Here is a 14,161-nt window from a genome sequence, read left to right as displayed (position 1 = left end):
GAGGAACTTCCTGTAGGAATGCAGACAGCTCCACTGACTTAATGAGATTTCTAGTTTTTATTTTCTTTTCAATTTCAAACCTATAAATATCTGATGCAAATTTAGTTTGTGAATTTCAGGTTAAATTTCTTACATTTGTTTCCTTTGAAAGATTTAAAATATTGCTTCATGACGGCTTTTCTATATGCATATTTTCAAAATAGCAGATTTGAGCTGAGATTTTGGTTATGTTGAAGAAAATTTATTATGATTTACTTAATACTGTTTTTTATATCCAGGTTTTGTAGGACTGTTTAATCTGTTGCTGCTGTGGCCAGGGTTCTTCCTGCTTCACTATACTGGGTTTGAAGCATTTGAGTTTCCCAATAAACTGATCTGGATGTGCATTGTCATAAATGGCCTTATTGGAACAGTTTTGTCAGAGTTCCTCTGGCTGTGGTATGTACTCCATACATTGACTATATTTCACATGAATTATCTTTCCTATATTGAGATGTAAAATTGTCTGGTTTGGGCTTTGTGTCCTTTATCCTTGTTTTTCTCTCCACATGTGCAGTTTTAGCATTGTGTCACAATGTCCTGTTAAGACAACAGCTAGCTTTAAAAAGTAACTGATGTGTGCTTGTAGTAATTAAAATACTGTGTGTTTAGCTTATTGCAGAATTAACATTTGAGACAATGGGGCTTTGTGCTACGAGTTGCAGTAGCAAAAGAAGTCTAGGAATTCTGTTGTAACAATTCTGTCACAATACTGCAACAAAAGATCAAGGTGGAGTAGATGGAGTTCCACAAAAACATTTTGGCTTTTTTAGGGGGTGTGGATTTTTATTTGTTTTTTCAAGTCTAAAGTTATGTATGAATTGTAATAATTTTTTGTTTGTTGGCAAACTTCTATACCAGTCCTAGGTATAATGCATTGTAGCATATGTTCCTTTGCAATTGAACTGGTTTGTTGATAGTATATTTTTGTGATGTTAATGCCATCCTGTAAGATTAAACTGCAGCTCAGTATCAGTGTCAGGTTAAGTGTAATTTTAACATAAGCAAAATAACAAACACATAAACCCCCAAACCTCAAACATTGTCTCTTGTCCCAAAATCAAGTACCTAGCACATGGGTGTGCACAGACTTTTTTACATACATGATATTTGTTTAATTACTCAGAATGATATTCCAGTCAATTGAAGAGCTAGTTTTACTTCCAGTTCCTTTTCCCTAGAGTTTTGGATTGAGACTAATTACAGAGTTTGTGCTGATATCATTCTTTACCAGTCTGGTGTGCCACTAGTATAGTCTTCTTTACTTTTTTTGGAAGTAAATAATATCATTTAACCTAATTTACTCTACCCAAGCACATATTACCAACTAAATAATGTGACTTTGATAGATGTGACTTTGTTTTGTTTTTTTTTTATCTGCTGATAAATTTTTTTTGGATTCTATACCATTTATTCATTTACAGTTTTCTGTGGACAGGTTTGTTGTAATTCAGAAGCAGTCTCTTGTGCTGGAGAGAATCTTGGTATGGGAACAAAATGCAGATTTTTCTAGATGAAGATAGTACATGTGAAATAGGGAAATTTCTATCATCTCAAAAGATTGGTATGGGAATTAAACCTCAGCCCAGAAGGCATCCATTGCCTAGTTAAGAATTCTATGCACTTTCACAGATTTATGATGGAATGTGATGGTGTGAGTTAATTTTTGGTTATTTAACAGTAACTAAGACTTACTGTTTTCCTCATTTGATGTATTACTTTGGTTGTCTTTTAAGTAAGACCTCATTATAATTATTATTTATTGTCATTAAATTGTATAATTGTTATGATTTTACTGCCTTTTAGGGGCTGCTTTCTTACCTCATCTCTGATAGGAACACTTGCCCTAAGCCTTACAATACCTCTGTCCATAATAGCTGACATGTGCATGCAAAAGGTAAGGCACTACTAAATTTTGATCATTGTTTACAGAATTTCTTCTAATTAAATTCTTTTAGGCTTGTACTTGTTTATTTGGTACAAGAAATTAGTTGAGTTTTGCACTTGGAATATTTCCAGCCAAAAAGAGGCTTTGCTGTTCAATGTTTTTGCAAGCAAAGTGTAAATTGTAATGAGTACCTTTAGACTTCTAAAACTTTGTGCATGTAAAAATGAAGTAAAAAAACCCAAACACAACTTGTATTTTGCTTTTACTTCATTGGATATTTGCTTTTACTTCATTGGTAAGTGGATTTTGGAAAATAAGTCAGAAAAATAAGCAGATAAATATAAGAAAAGTCAAAAAGAGTCAGACCCTAAATAAATACTTTTGTAATGATCATGTGATAGGCAGTATATTTTGTGTTAATCTTACCTGCTTATTCCAGCATGGAAATAAATTAAACACTGCAGTGATTGCAACAATAATAAAACATTTGTTGGTAAGACACTTGTATTTGTGTTGCTCTTAAAGCATATGCAATACGCACTTGAGACGTAAATTTTTATGAGATGGCAAATAGCTTGTGCTAACTGTAAAGGAAACAAAGAATAAAACATCTGTAGACTGCTTCCCCAAAATTCACTTTCATGAGGTTAATATATGTGAGTAAATGCTGGTAGTAAAAATTAAGAATTTAATATGTAGGTTTGTGTGTTAGTACACATTTTAGATACACACAGATGTGTGTGTATGTGCAAATGCATTGGTAGAGGTATATATATAGTTACATATATAAATATATGAAAATGTTAGGTTATCTTCTGAAGTGATTCATCTAAACTTTCTTCTGGGATGCACTGAAAAATGGACTATACTTTTCTAATTCCCAGTAAACAGCCTAATCTCTAGACTGTTTATTCTGAATAAACACAGAGTCCAGATCTTGTAAAATTAATTTATTCTTCATGTACTAATGCAGCATGGAGGCATTTCAAATAGCAGAAACATCTCCCAAGCTCTGTTGGATGACTTTCAGCTGATGTTGCTAACAAAAGGGCAAATTACCTTTGAAGCTCACATTGTGGGAAGTAAATCCTTTCTGTCTTACATTTTAGAAAACAAATTACTAGTATTAGAAGCACAAGTGAGGGACTCTGGTTAAAGGCAAAGTGCTGCAGACTTGGAGGTTTTTTGCACAGGTGTATTTGTGCAAGTCTGTCACACAGACATCAGACTGTCCTAAGCCAAGCCCTGTGCCCTGAAGTCTCAGGTGTCCACATCTCAGATAACCTGACAGAATTTTTAGCTGCCCTGCCTCTGGCCTGTTTTTTTTTTTACTTAAAAGAACCCTGCACAAGAATGCCACTGGCATGGCTAATAATCATGGAATCACAGAATGTGCTGAGCTGGAAGGGGACCTGTCAGGCTCACCCAGTCCAGCTCCTGGCCCTGCACAGGACACCCCAAGAATCACACCATGTAATGTAAAGATTAATATATCAATACAGGCAGCCTTCATATGACTGTCAAATGGCATGGTAATTGTAGAATAGTCACAATTACTAACTTTCTGGATATTTATTTTTCTGGGTGTAATTTTCTAAGATAAATCTGAATCTTAGGAGATTACAACCAGGTTTGTTACGACTAATTCCTTTTGGCAACTTACGTGTTCTGAATTGCATTAAAAATCTGTTGGGAAACACAGGGCTTAACAATTGCAGTTGATGAGGATCATCAGTGTCAGGTGCTGAATGTTTTCTCCAGTCTTCACTTCTGGATCTTCTCTCCACACGGGGGGCTGTGCCCATGCTCATGGCTTTGTCCTCCTGAAAGGCAGGTCCCAGGCTCTCCTTATGCCCTTGGTTTGGAGTTACAGAACCATGGAATGGTTTGGGTTGGAATGGGCTTTAAAGGTCATTGCTTTCCAACCCATGGAATGCCTAGGAGACTTCCTCCTTGGCACCAAAAACACAACTGAAAACCTAAACCCAAGACTATTTGGAAATAGCAGTCTTCTTTCAGCTACCAGTGCAGACAGAATGTTCCATCGTTAAGAATGGATCAGTGGGAACAGGTTATGCAGTTCTTAGAAGAAGCAATAACTATAGAAATTGTACAGAATAACTCACACTGTTTAAAATAACTCAAACTTACAACAATAATCATTCCAAATATACAGCATGTCAGTTCTTTTTTGAGCTATCAAGTGAATGATGTTTGTGTTTCAATTCCAGGTGCAGTTTTCCTGGTTATTTTTTGCAGGAGCAGTACCTGTATTTTTTTCATTTTTCATTGCAACTCTCTTGTGTCACTATAACAACTGGGATCCAGTGATGGTGGGAATCAGAAGAATTTTTGCCTTTATTTGTAGAAAACATCGAATTCAGAGGTAGAGCAGTCACAAACTATTAACCGGTCTCTTTAGCCTTTCCAATATCCTTTCCAATATCCTATAGTATTTTATAAGCTACAATACTCATACTCTGTTTATTTTCACCTGATTTTATATTCAGGTGCACTGATTTCTTAATAGCAGTAGTTGCCAATCCATTCATACAATTAACCTATGTAATGCTCAGAAAATGGAAAGATGTGAAGTCTGTTTACTTCTTAAAAGTTTCCTAGTGGTTGTCACATTTTTTTCCCTTAATGCCTCTGTAATAATATCTGTACCGAGCACATGCAGTGAAAATTTTGCAAACTTGAGAACACTTGATAAATTTAAGGAGTCTTTGCATGGTTATAATGGCTAAAGTTCAAACAGCTGCATACTTGATGCCTATGTTGGCTTCATAACAATAAATTTAATATTATTGTATGACTTTAAATAAATGTGTTTCTTTTAAGAATGCCAGAAGAAAGTGAGCAGTGTGAAAGCCTCATCCCTATGCATAGTGTTTCACAGGATGGAGATGGCTGCTGTTCATAGTCAAAAGGTAAACCTTTAATAAACCTCAAACAATGCACAGAAAGGTGAGGATTGGTTTTCACGGTGGCATTTGTGCTATGCAAGGACACATTTTTAAAGAGCATGCAGTCAGTCTTGTTCTGTATGGATGGACAGAGTTTTAAAGGTGTGTCTTCAAAGTTATTATTGCTACTTGTTGCCAAGCATTATTCTCACAGTTCTCAGTCAATGGTTTTGAAATGTAGTTTTTTACTAAAGAGTATTACAAAGTTCATCCAAAACTGGATCAAGAGTTCATCCAAAACTGAGTCAATACACCAGAAGAGCCATACAACTTCTTGGCATGGGTGATGTGTTTGGTAGAGATCTGAAGTAATTCATTCACTCTTTATGCTGTTGGGGTCTCAGTTTGGGCTGCTGCAGCTCATGAAAAACACCAGCCATTCAGGGTAGTTTAAAGATCACCAGACTTTATCATTGTGGGTCCAGAAAGTAGAGATGAGCCCTTGTGTTTGTGGATGACAAGAATTAAGTTGGTAAATTCCATTATATATTAGGCTAAATATTTCTCATGGTAAGCATAGGGAAAATAGGCTAGAATAGCTAAAGAGTTTGCAAAATATCCCACTTTTAAGAGGAGGTTGCACAAATCTCTAAAAGGAACATGAAATGGTTTGTCAGTACTGGCTTGGAGCATTAAAACAGTCAAAGTTTAGAGCTCTCCTAGCCCTGTGCTTCAGGGTTTTCAATAATATGTGCAGAATTACATGAAAAGTGTATTTTTATTTTCCAATGTTGTTTAAATCTAATAATGAAATTAAAACTATTCTAGCCAAAACAGTAAATGTGAAGTATGAAGACATGGAGTTATTTCCTTTGTTAGTAAGATGGAAGCAAATACTTATGGTAATTTCTCTTTTGTAATCCTGAGTTATGTACCCCTGATAATTTTTTTCTTCTTCTTCTTAGTTTAAAAATGGAATGATGCCCAGCGAAGAGACAATCTTCTGGAAAAGTCCCTAAGGAATCATGTTTCAGTGCCTATTCTGAATTTGTAGTAAAAATAAGAAGTTTCAGTTCTTTTGAAACTCTAAACTTTTTCTCTTTCTTGCTTTCATCTGATTTTATAAATGAAAGATCTACTACATGCCTGTCACCTTGGGAGTCTTAGTCCATCTGAGCAACCAACCTGCCTTATAACACTTAAGCTGGTGACATTACTTGACAAAATCAAGAAAGCAAATGCTGTTAAGTGATTTCTTTCTTTTTTTAAATCACTATTTTGTTAAATGCTGGACAATATTATTTTTAAATGATACTTTAAAGTGAGTTATGTAAATATGTTTGCAGGTCATCAAGTCTTACAGGCTTTCAGATGAAAAGCTAAATAGATATGTTACCTGTAGTAGGTACAAATTAAATTTTTTATGTTGTATAAACTATTTGCATATTAATAGATAAAAATAGAAAGGTAATTTATTAAGTGCATTCCTATAATTACTGAGGCAGGATCTTTGTACGGTCCTGGAACACTACATATATAATGTCTTAGGCCATTTTGAGTAGCCTTGTAATGGCAATGGGTGCTGATGTTTAAAAATAAAAAAAAAATGCCCAACAATTAGGAATGCTTAAAATTTCAGTGAATGATAAAATATTTCTAATTGCAATCCATTTGGGTATACATTCTTATACCATCATGACTGTTGTCAATCCCAGTTGTCTCTCAGACATGAAAATTTTCAGGTGTAGCTGCCACATTGTGAAAGAGCTCAAATTAATTGTGAAAGTTTTCAGTCAGTGGGTTGGCATTACACTAATCTGCTGAGCAATATGAAGAGGAAAGGTGTTTGCATTGATTTTTCTTCCCCCCAGCTGTATTAATAAATTTATTCTAAAACTGATAATTATCTTTCTTCCACTGCAGTGTCTAATCCTTTTGAATCCAGAGAAGCTATTATAATTATATTCAGGAATATTTGAAATTAGTCAATGCCATTTTTCAGCTCCTGGCCTATAAGACACTTAGATCAAAGTTAATTTTGGCTTTTGATGGATTTGAGTTTTTTATAATGAATGTAAGATGGATTTTTAGCCAGGAGTATTTTCTTCCACATAACAAGGTTTTTAATAATGTAGGGTATTTCTACTGTCCCTCCACACAAATGCAGAAGGGTTCATAGCAGAAATGCCTCTTCATGTTTTGGCACTCAGTAATGATCCTTCCAAAAGTAATTTTGGTGTTTTGGTAATAAAACTTATTTAAGAGGGAATGCAGGAAAGCAGCATGCTTAAGCTCTACATTTATAGAAGAATTTGAGCCAGCAGCTGGAATATGAGAGCTGTGTGTAGAGTAGGAAGACAAAATGAACCTGGGGCTATTCAGTTCAAGTATTCAACCTTTATCAAGTTTTTCTTTCTTGTTTTTAATACTGGATTGCACTACAAACTTTGGTGATCTGAAGCATCTCTTTAAGATGAGATTGTAAGTCCTTCTTGGACCCTAAATAAGAATTAAAAAAAAACCAAAATCAACCACAAAAAAATCACAAATTTCACAGTTAAATTTCCAAACCCCACAAGTAGAGAGGTCGAAAATGCAGTATGTTGAACTGATTTTGTTTTGGTAGAATTTTCAGGCATTTTTTGATCAGTGGTGTTTCCTTAGGTTTTGGATTTGTCCTTCAAAATTAAGACAAATTTGGAGGATGTCTGCTTTAACTTTTTTTCAAGAAGTATTGTTAATGCCTACTCACAAAAAAAAAAAAAGTCTCTTTTCAGTTAATTAAATGTTTCAATGAGATCCTGCAGAATATTTGATACCAGGCATTAACTCCAAATTTGAATCAGCTGGGACTTGTGGCATCAGTGCATTAAGCCTGGCAAAACTGAGTTTGCTTTCAGATGGGCAATGACAGTATTTGTAGCAAAATTTTCTATGACTGTTTTTTGCAATTGGTCATGCAAACTGGATTGGATCTGTAATGCCAAATATGCAGTTGCTATTTATATTTGCCCTTATGTTCATGGCTTAAAGTCAAAGATCATCATAGCCTCCCATGTATATGACTATTAATTTTTATTATTCAGTAGTTTGAGAGGTTAAGAAAAGAAGTACTAAGAGAATATTCTTCTGTCTCTGACCCCAGGAATGTTGAAGAACATTCAGTAAATTCCAAGTCAGGGCTTTCCAAATGTTTTTCACAAAAATGTGTTGTTTTTTTTTAAATAAGATATGAAATATTTTTATCTCGTGGCACTAGGTAGCTTAAGCTGTGTTTTTGCATTAAATTACAGTTCTTTAAATAGTAGGAACTAAACAAACTGTCCTTGCTGAAAGGATTTTTAAACAGTGGTGCCCCTGTAGTTACAGGAAACGTGTTACACTTTTAATTACAGAAGCTGTGACATATAACATTGTTCCTGCATTTAATAGAATGTGATGGAGTTTTTTCTACAAAACCTTGTGATTTTTAGTACAATGATATTTTATAACTATAAATGTCTGATTTGAAATGTAAATTGCATAGCTCTCTAATGGATGTTTGGTAAATGCACAAGAGATTTAGCTTTGATTCTCAGGTATCTCTGACACGATGGAGACGTGCTGGGTTTTTCTTCCCCATAACACAACTGGAATGTGAAGGAGCTCTCTCATGAATGCTTTACCTCTGTGTGGTAGGGTATATTGTCATTGCTCTTCTGTTTCAATTTGGGAATGGCTTCATTCTGACTTACTTCTTGTAGGAACCACATATGGTTTAGAAAAATACTGTCGAGCATTTCTTCAATTGTCACTCGATGGTTAAGGAACAGTGATTTCCCAGGCCTGCAGAATGGGGAACGAATACTATGTGTTGCTCTGTCAAACAGCTGAACTAATTCCTGTAATCCTTTGAGACAACCAACAATTTCTTCTGTGTGCAATTGAGGTTTTGGGGCTGTTTGGTTTTTATAGATGAAGGAAATGATGATAATTTGCCAAAAGCTTACAGAGCATGCCTTTGCTTTTAGGGGTTTGGTGAGTCTTGCCTAGTTTGATAAGCAGTGTGTTGCACTTCAAAGGCAGAAAAGGATTTCAGTTTTTCTGGCCACTTTGTGTTGGGTTTCAGTCATGCTGAAAATGTGTTCCCTACAAGGGGGCTGCTGCAGATGCAGTGCTGGTTCAGCAAGAGATGGAAATGCCACATCTGTAACAAAGTCTGGGGCACACGAGTGCTCCTCAAGGCACTGAGGGCTCGCTCTTTGGCTTTCCCAGTCTTCACTGCATCCTGCTCCTTGGCTTCTGGCCTCTGGGAATGCCTGTAAGGGGTAGGGGCGTAGGACAGGACTGGTCTGGCTGGGCTGCAGGGACTGCACACAGACTCAGAAGCAGGAGGCCTGAGGCACAGCCTGGGGTGTCCCTGTGGGCATTTGTGGAGATGGGGTGTTGAGCAGGGCTCTTGTTCAACCCGGGGAACTGCAGATGATCCTTGGTCTATTCATGGCAGACCTCCTTGGAATGTACTAACAACAACAGGAGGACCTGCAAATTGTTTTTCTTGGTGTGTGCTGCTGTATTTTGTCATTCCTGTCACAATACTCCTGCCTAGGTACTGCTATTCACAGCTGTGATGGCTTTAAATAAGGTGGCAAAACAATTTCTTTGTAATTCTTTGTTCCGTTTCTCTTAATGTTGAATGTTATCTTTCCTATTCCCTACTGCAGATCCTCCTGTCTTAGGGAAATTATGTTACTGAGCTAAACTGAGCAGGGAAAACCAGTTAAATTTTGGAGATAGGCTGAGTTTATGGACACACTTTGAATTTCATAGGGAAATAGACCTCGGAAGGGCAGAGTGTAAATGAGGTGGAGAACTGGCATGCTCAAAAATCAACAAACTGATGTTAATATCACAGTGTTGGGTTATATGGCTAACTGTAGGATGGTACTTTGAATCAGTTTCCTTTACTTGGCATAAGTTTTGAGTTAGTTACCATTTCTGTTCTGGCTGTCACATGTAGCCTGTGATTTAATAGTTATAACTCCAGTAGCATTGATGTGATTCATAAACTGTTATGCATTTTTCCCTGTCTAATCCACAATTTCATTAACGTTGTATTTTGTTTTACATGATCATTTCAGGGCATGATTTCTCAGGGAAATATGGATGATACCATATGTTGTCAGACCCAATAACTAATTCCTCCTTTTAAAATCCCTACAAACATTTCCAGGTTTCACTCAAACATTTCACATCATGTAACTTCCATGTTGAATTTCCTTAGGCTTATCAGGTAAATCATTATGAGAATGTTAAGGTCATTTAAAGATGTCAATAAAATTTACTCTGCCCAACACTTTGTTACTTTTTGGAGAAACATCCATTCTTAGGTGATGAAATGTGTGTAATTTTCTACTTAATTGTCCTCTTTGCCATAGAAATGAATAGTTACTTTGCTGATTTTGAAGCTGCATTTCTGATATGACAGTGACATTAACTTTCAGGGTTAGGCAGTGCTGTAATAATACATAATCTGATTCTGGGATAGATCAGTATAAATCTCTAACATAAATATATTAATTTATATAATTAAATTTTTTAAAAGTCTCATCACTTTGGGGGATTTTTGGTTTGTTTTTCCAGTAAAGTTACTTTGGCCAGAATGGGACCTGATCCAAAGCCCACAAGAATCATAGACAGCATTAATAAAGTAAAACTTTATTGAAAAGAACTCTGCAGTCAGGTTGACCTTTATGCCTTTGCAGTATTTCTGTCTGCAGCATGTATTTGGAGTGGTTTGCTTTAAGACCTCAGTAATATAAATGGAGGGATTTTAGTGCTGGTAAGGATGGTAAAGACACTATTGTTACTGATCACAAAAGCTATTTCCACATAGCCAGTGTGCAGCTTAATTATTTAGAAGGTGAATTTGTCTTGCCTCATGACTTTTGTTTAAAATCAGCAGCATGAGAAATATTAACCCCTGCACTTTGTATATTTCTTTTGTCCATAGTGAGAACATGTGATCATAGTCATCAGCCTTGAGCACCAGCTTCCTTTTGATGATTTCTGCTTTGACATTTCCATTTCCATGCCCTGTTGCATTCATTGCAAAGTGAATTTCCTCTCTAGCTAAAGCCAGTGTAATTGTATTTTGACTGCCCTAGTCCTCTGTGGTGTTAGAAATCTGACATAAAACGTAAATCTGACATATAATGTGACTACTTAGAGATCTGTGTTCTCGCTCTTGTTATTACATCTGGTGTTAGTAGGTAACCAGACTTTTTCTGGATATGCCTGTCATGATGTGGAATGCATCCAGAATTCCATCTGGCTTTCACTTCCTACTTTTAAAAAGCATAAAGGGCTTTTCTCTGAGGATTTTTGTAGAAAGCAGTTGTTTAGTTTTACAAATTCAGACTCCTTTAACTGCATCTCAGTTTATGAAGTTGCATCCAATATTCCCTTTCTTTTATTAATGAACTTCTTAAGTTTTTTTTCAGGAAAGGTACACAAATTTTCTTTATGTTCCACAAAAGAAATATGACTGGATACTGAAATGGCCTCAGAAATAAAAATTCAGGGCTGTTTATTTTATAGTTCTTCACATATATTCCTGATTTTTTACCCACTTTTTTTTTTAAGAAACTCAACCAAATAAAACCAATGAAACCCCCATTCTTATCAAGCTGAGGGAAATAAGCCATTTAGCACAGAACTAATTTTATTTTATGCAAATTATTATATTTTTATCAATGATAGTAGTCAATGTGTTACTGATGTGGCCAGTCCACAAGTCTTCCTTGTCTGTGTCACAGGTGATGCTTCTCTTCTACCAAAATCTGAACTCTTGCATACCAGTTAAGTTGGTTCTACTGCCAGAATGAGTAACATTTTAGAATTTACTTTTTCCTCTAGCTAGGGGAACAGCAGGGGCTTTCCAACCAATGTCACTTTCCTATTGAAGAAGAAGAAAAAAAAACTAAAAAAAATTAAGATAGAAATGTTAATTGAAAATCAAGAATATTAGTAGGAAAGTAGGAAGCATAGCTGTAAAATCACCGGGGTAATTTCTTGCATAGCCCAATTCTACATAGGAAGTGCTTGGCCAGTAGTTTATTGGATTGGTCTATGGTTGGGTATTTAAAATAATCATTTCATATCGAAGCTGAAGGCTTAAATGAAGCCCTGTGATTGTTTTTAAAAAATAATGAAAAAAAATTATAATTGGAGACTTAGGAGGTACATTTGTTTGTGGTTTGGTGTTTTTGAAGTCCATCCAATGCAGTTACAAAGGAATGCTCTGTCAGTTGGCACTCATGAGAGGCTGTTTACACAAAGCTACATGGAAAGTACAGCCAGGTGTGGAGTTGACATTGCCTGAATGGAGTTAGAGAAATGTACTAAGTATGAGGTACAACTTCAGCGTTGTAGAGCTGAAGGGGCATTTGTAACGATTTAAAATTCATGTAAAGTCTCTTTGGAGTAGATATTAGTAAAACAAAATTGTTTTTGAAACCTTGAGTTATGAAACCCCTGAAACCTGAGTGCATTAAAAGATGCACAAAACCAGTCGTAGTTTTGGTGGTTGTTCTGGTGTTGCATTTTGTACTGAGTTTCAGGGAATTCTCAGTTACACTTTTAAAGTGGAAGCTGCTTTAACTGAAGAGCTTTCACCGGAAGAAAACTTTTTTTTTCCCTGAAGTCTGTACAGTTTGCTGATAATTCAGATGTTCTGGGAGCACAGCAAGTTCCAGATATCCAAGTATCCTCTTTGAAACATCTTTATGCATCATCTTTTAACCATTTTCCTTAGTGAAAGCAGAACGTGAATTGCTGATGTGTATTGCATTTGCACTTGAAAACCTGATTTCAGAGTGTGTTAAACCTTGATCTATTTTTGATAAAAAAGAAATGTAGCATTTTAATCTAATTTCCATTTAATGGCAAGGATATTCATGCAGAGAAAAACATATATCAGGGTTTGATGCAGTGATTTTTAAGCCAAGAAAACAGCAGGATGGCAGTAGTAAATCTGAAATGGAGATGCATATCTCTTCAGAAACTCTGGTTTCCTTCTGCCCTCTTTATAGCAAATAGTGTCTCCATTATTCCAGGATAATACAGCTGAAGCAAGAACCAGAGCTTTTACCCTTTGTTCTCTAGAAGTGAACACTGGCTTTTGCCTGGGGTGTCTTTGTCCTGTCACTTCATTTTCTGATGGGAGGTCAGTTAAATAAAAAATAGAGAATACGTATTTTTAATTAAAATCAGATTTAAGCTATTAATTATTTTGAAATTCTCTATATTAGTAGAGATCCAATGAATGGAAATTGAAGTCCTATATTGCAAATACTGAACAGTGCTTATATATTTTTAACAAAACCAGTATATATATGAATATTTGAAACATGTATGAAGGTGGAAATTGGAAGATTGTTTTTATGTTAAAAGGTTTATAAATTGAAATTCTTAATATCCAGTACCAAAACCCTATAAAAGGGCTAATAAAAAGAAAATGTAATGTATTCTGATTAACAGCCTGTGTAATACAATCAATGGGTGTGATGTTTTTGTTCTGTATTATATTTATTATATGTAAGTAAACAATAAAGATTATAAATCTTATTTTCTTAACAGGAATTGGTATTTGGTTGGGGTTACTGCTTAACGTGTTTTATATCATCAGTTTAGGAAAAATGGTCACTAGGGCTGGGGTTAAAAGGGAGTTTTGGGATGTCTTGTGTTACCTGAATTCAGCCAGGATGTGGAAGGCTGTAGTTTGGCGTCAGCTTGGTGTGAGTGCAGGTTTTGGCTGGGGCAGGGTTGATTTTCTTCCCCATGGCTGGTTTGGGCTGTTTGGGTCTGAGCCGAGCATGGGGTGATAATGCAGAGATGTTTCTGCCGCTGCTGCTGAGCGGGGCTTGCACAGAGCCGAGGCCTTGCTGCTTTTCCTGCTGCCACTCTGGGCAGGAGTTTGGGGTGCACGGCAGGGGACACAGCCGGGAAGGGGACCCGGGCTGACCAGGGGACATTCCAGACCAGGGGACATTCCAGACCACAGGACAGCCTGCTCAGTACCTAAAGTGGGGCAGGAAGGGTTGCTGTTGAGAGGGATACACAACATACATGGACACTTGTGTAGAGACAACAACGGCGGCTTCTTCATTGCAAGTTGTTCTGAAGTTCTTATACCCTTAATAAAGTGTGATCTTAAGTCATTAGTTACATAAAAACAGCTCATTAAATTCATTGGACAGAGCAGTCGCTTATTGTATTTTATTGGTATAAAGTAATTAACGTCAATAATTAATTGGTAAGAATTTACAAGAAATTATTAAGGCAC

General features: G+C 36.0%; 1 protein-coding gene across 1 annotated transcript in view; it reads left to right on the top strand.

The window, feature by feature from the left end:
• The window catches only part of SLC35F5 (solute carrier family 35 member F5), a 30,080-nt gene extending 16,637 nt beyond the window's left edge, over positions 1-13,443 (top strand). The window contains exons 13-17 of the mRNA XM_068195257.1: positions 279-438; positions 1,846-1,936; positions 4,159-4,313; positions 4,772-4,860; positions 5,802-13,443. Of these exons, the coding sequence (XP_068051358.1) occupies positions 279-438; positions 1,846-1,936; positions 4,159-4,313; positions 4,772-4,853 (488 nt within the window). The 3' untranslated portion in view covers positions 4,854-4,860; positions 5,802-13,443. The remainder of the gene's footprint in view (positions 1-278; positions 439-1,845; positions 1,937-4,158; positions 4,314-4,771; positions 4,861-5,801) is intronic.
• Positions 13,444-14,161: the final 718 nt, after the last annotated feature.

Source organism: Anomalospiza imberbis, chromosome 7 (assembly GCF_031753505.1).
Source record: "Anomalospiza imberbis isolate Cuckoo-Finch-1a 21T00152 chromosome 7, ASM3175350v1, whole genome shotgun sequence".
NCBI classification, from domain to species: domain Eukaryota; kingdom Metazoa; phylum Chordata; class Aves; order Passeriformes; family Viduidae; genus Anomalospiza; species Anomalospiza imberbis.
The sequence above is the reverse complement of the archived record's forward strand: the minus strand, read 5'-3'. Positions and strand labels throughout refer to the sequence as shown.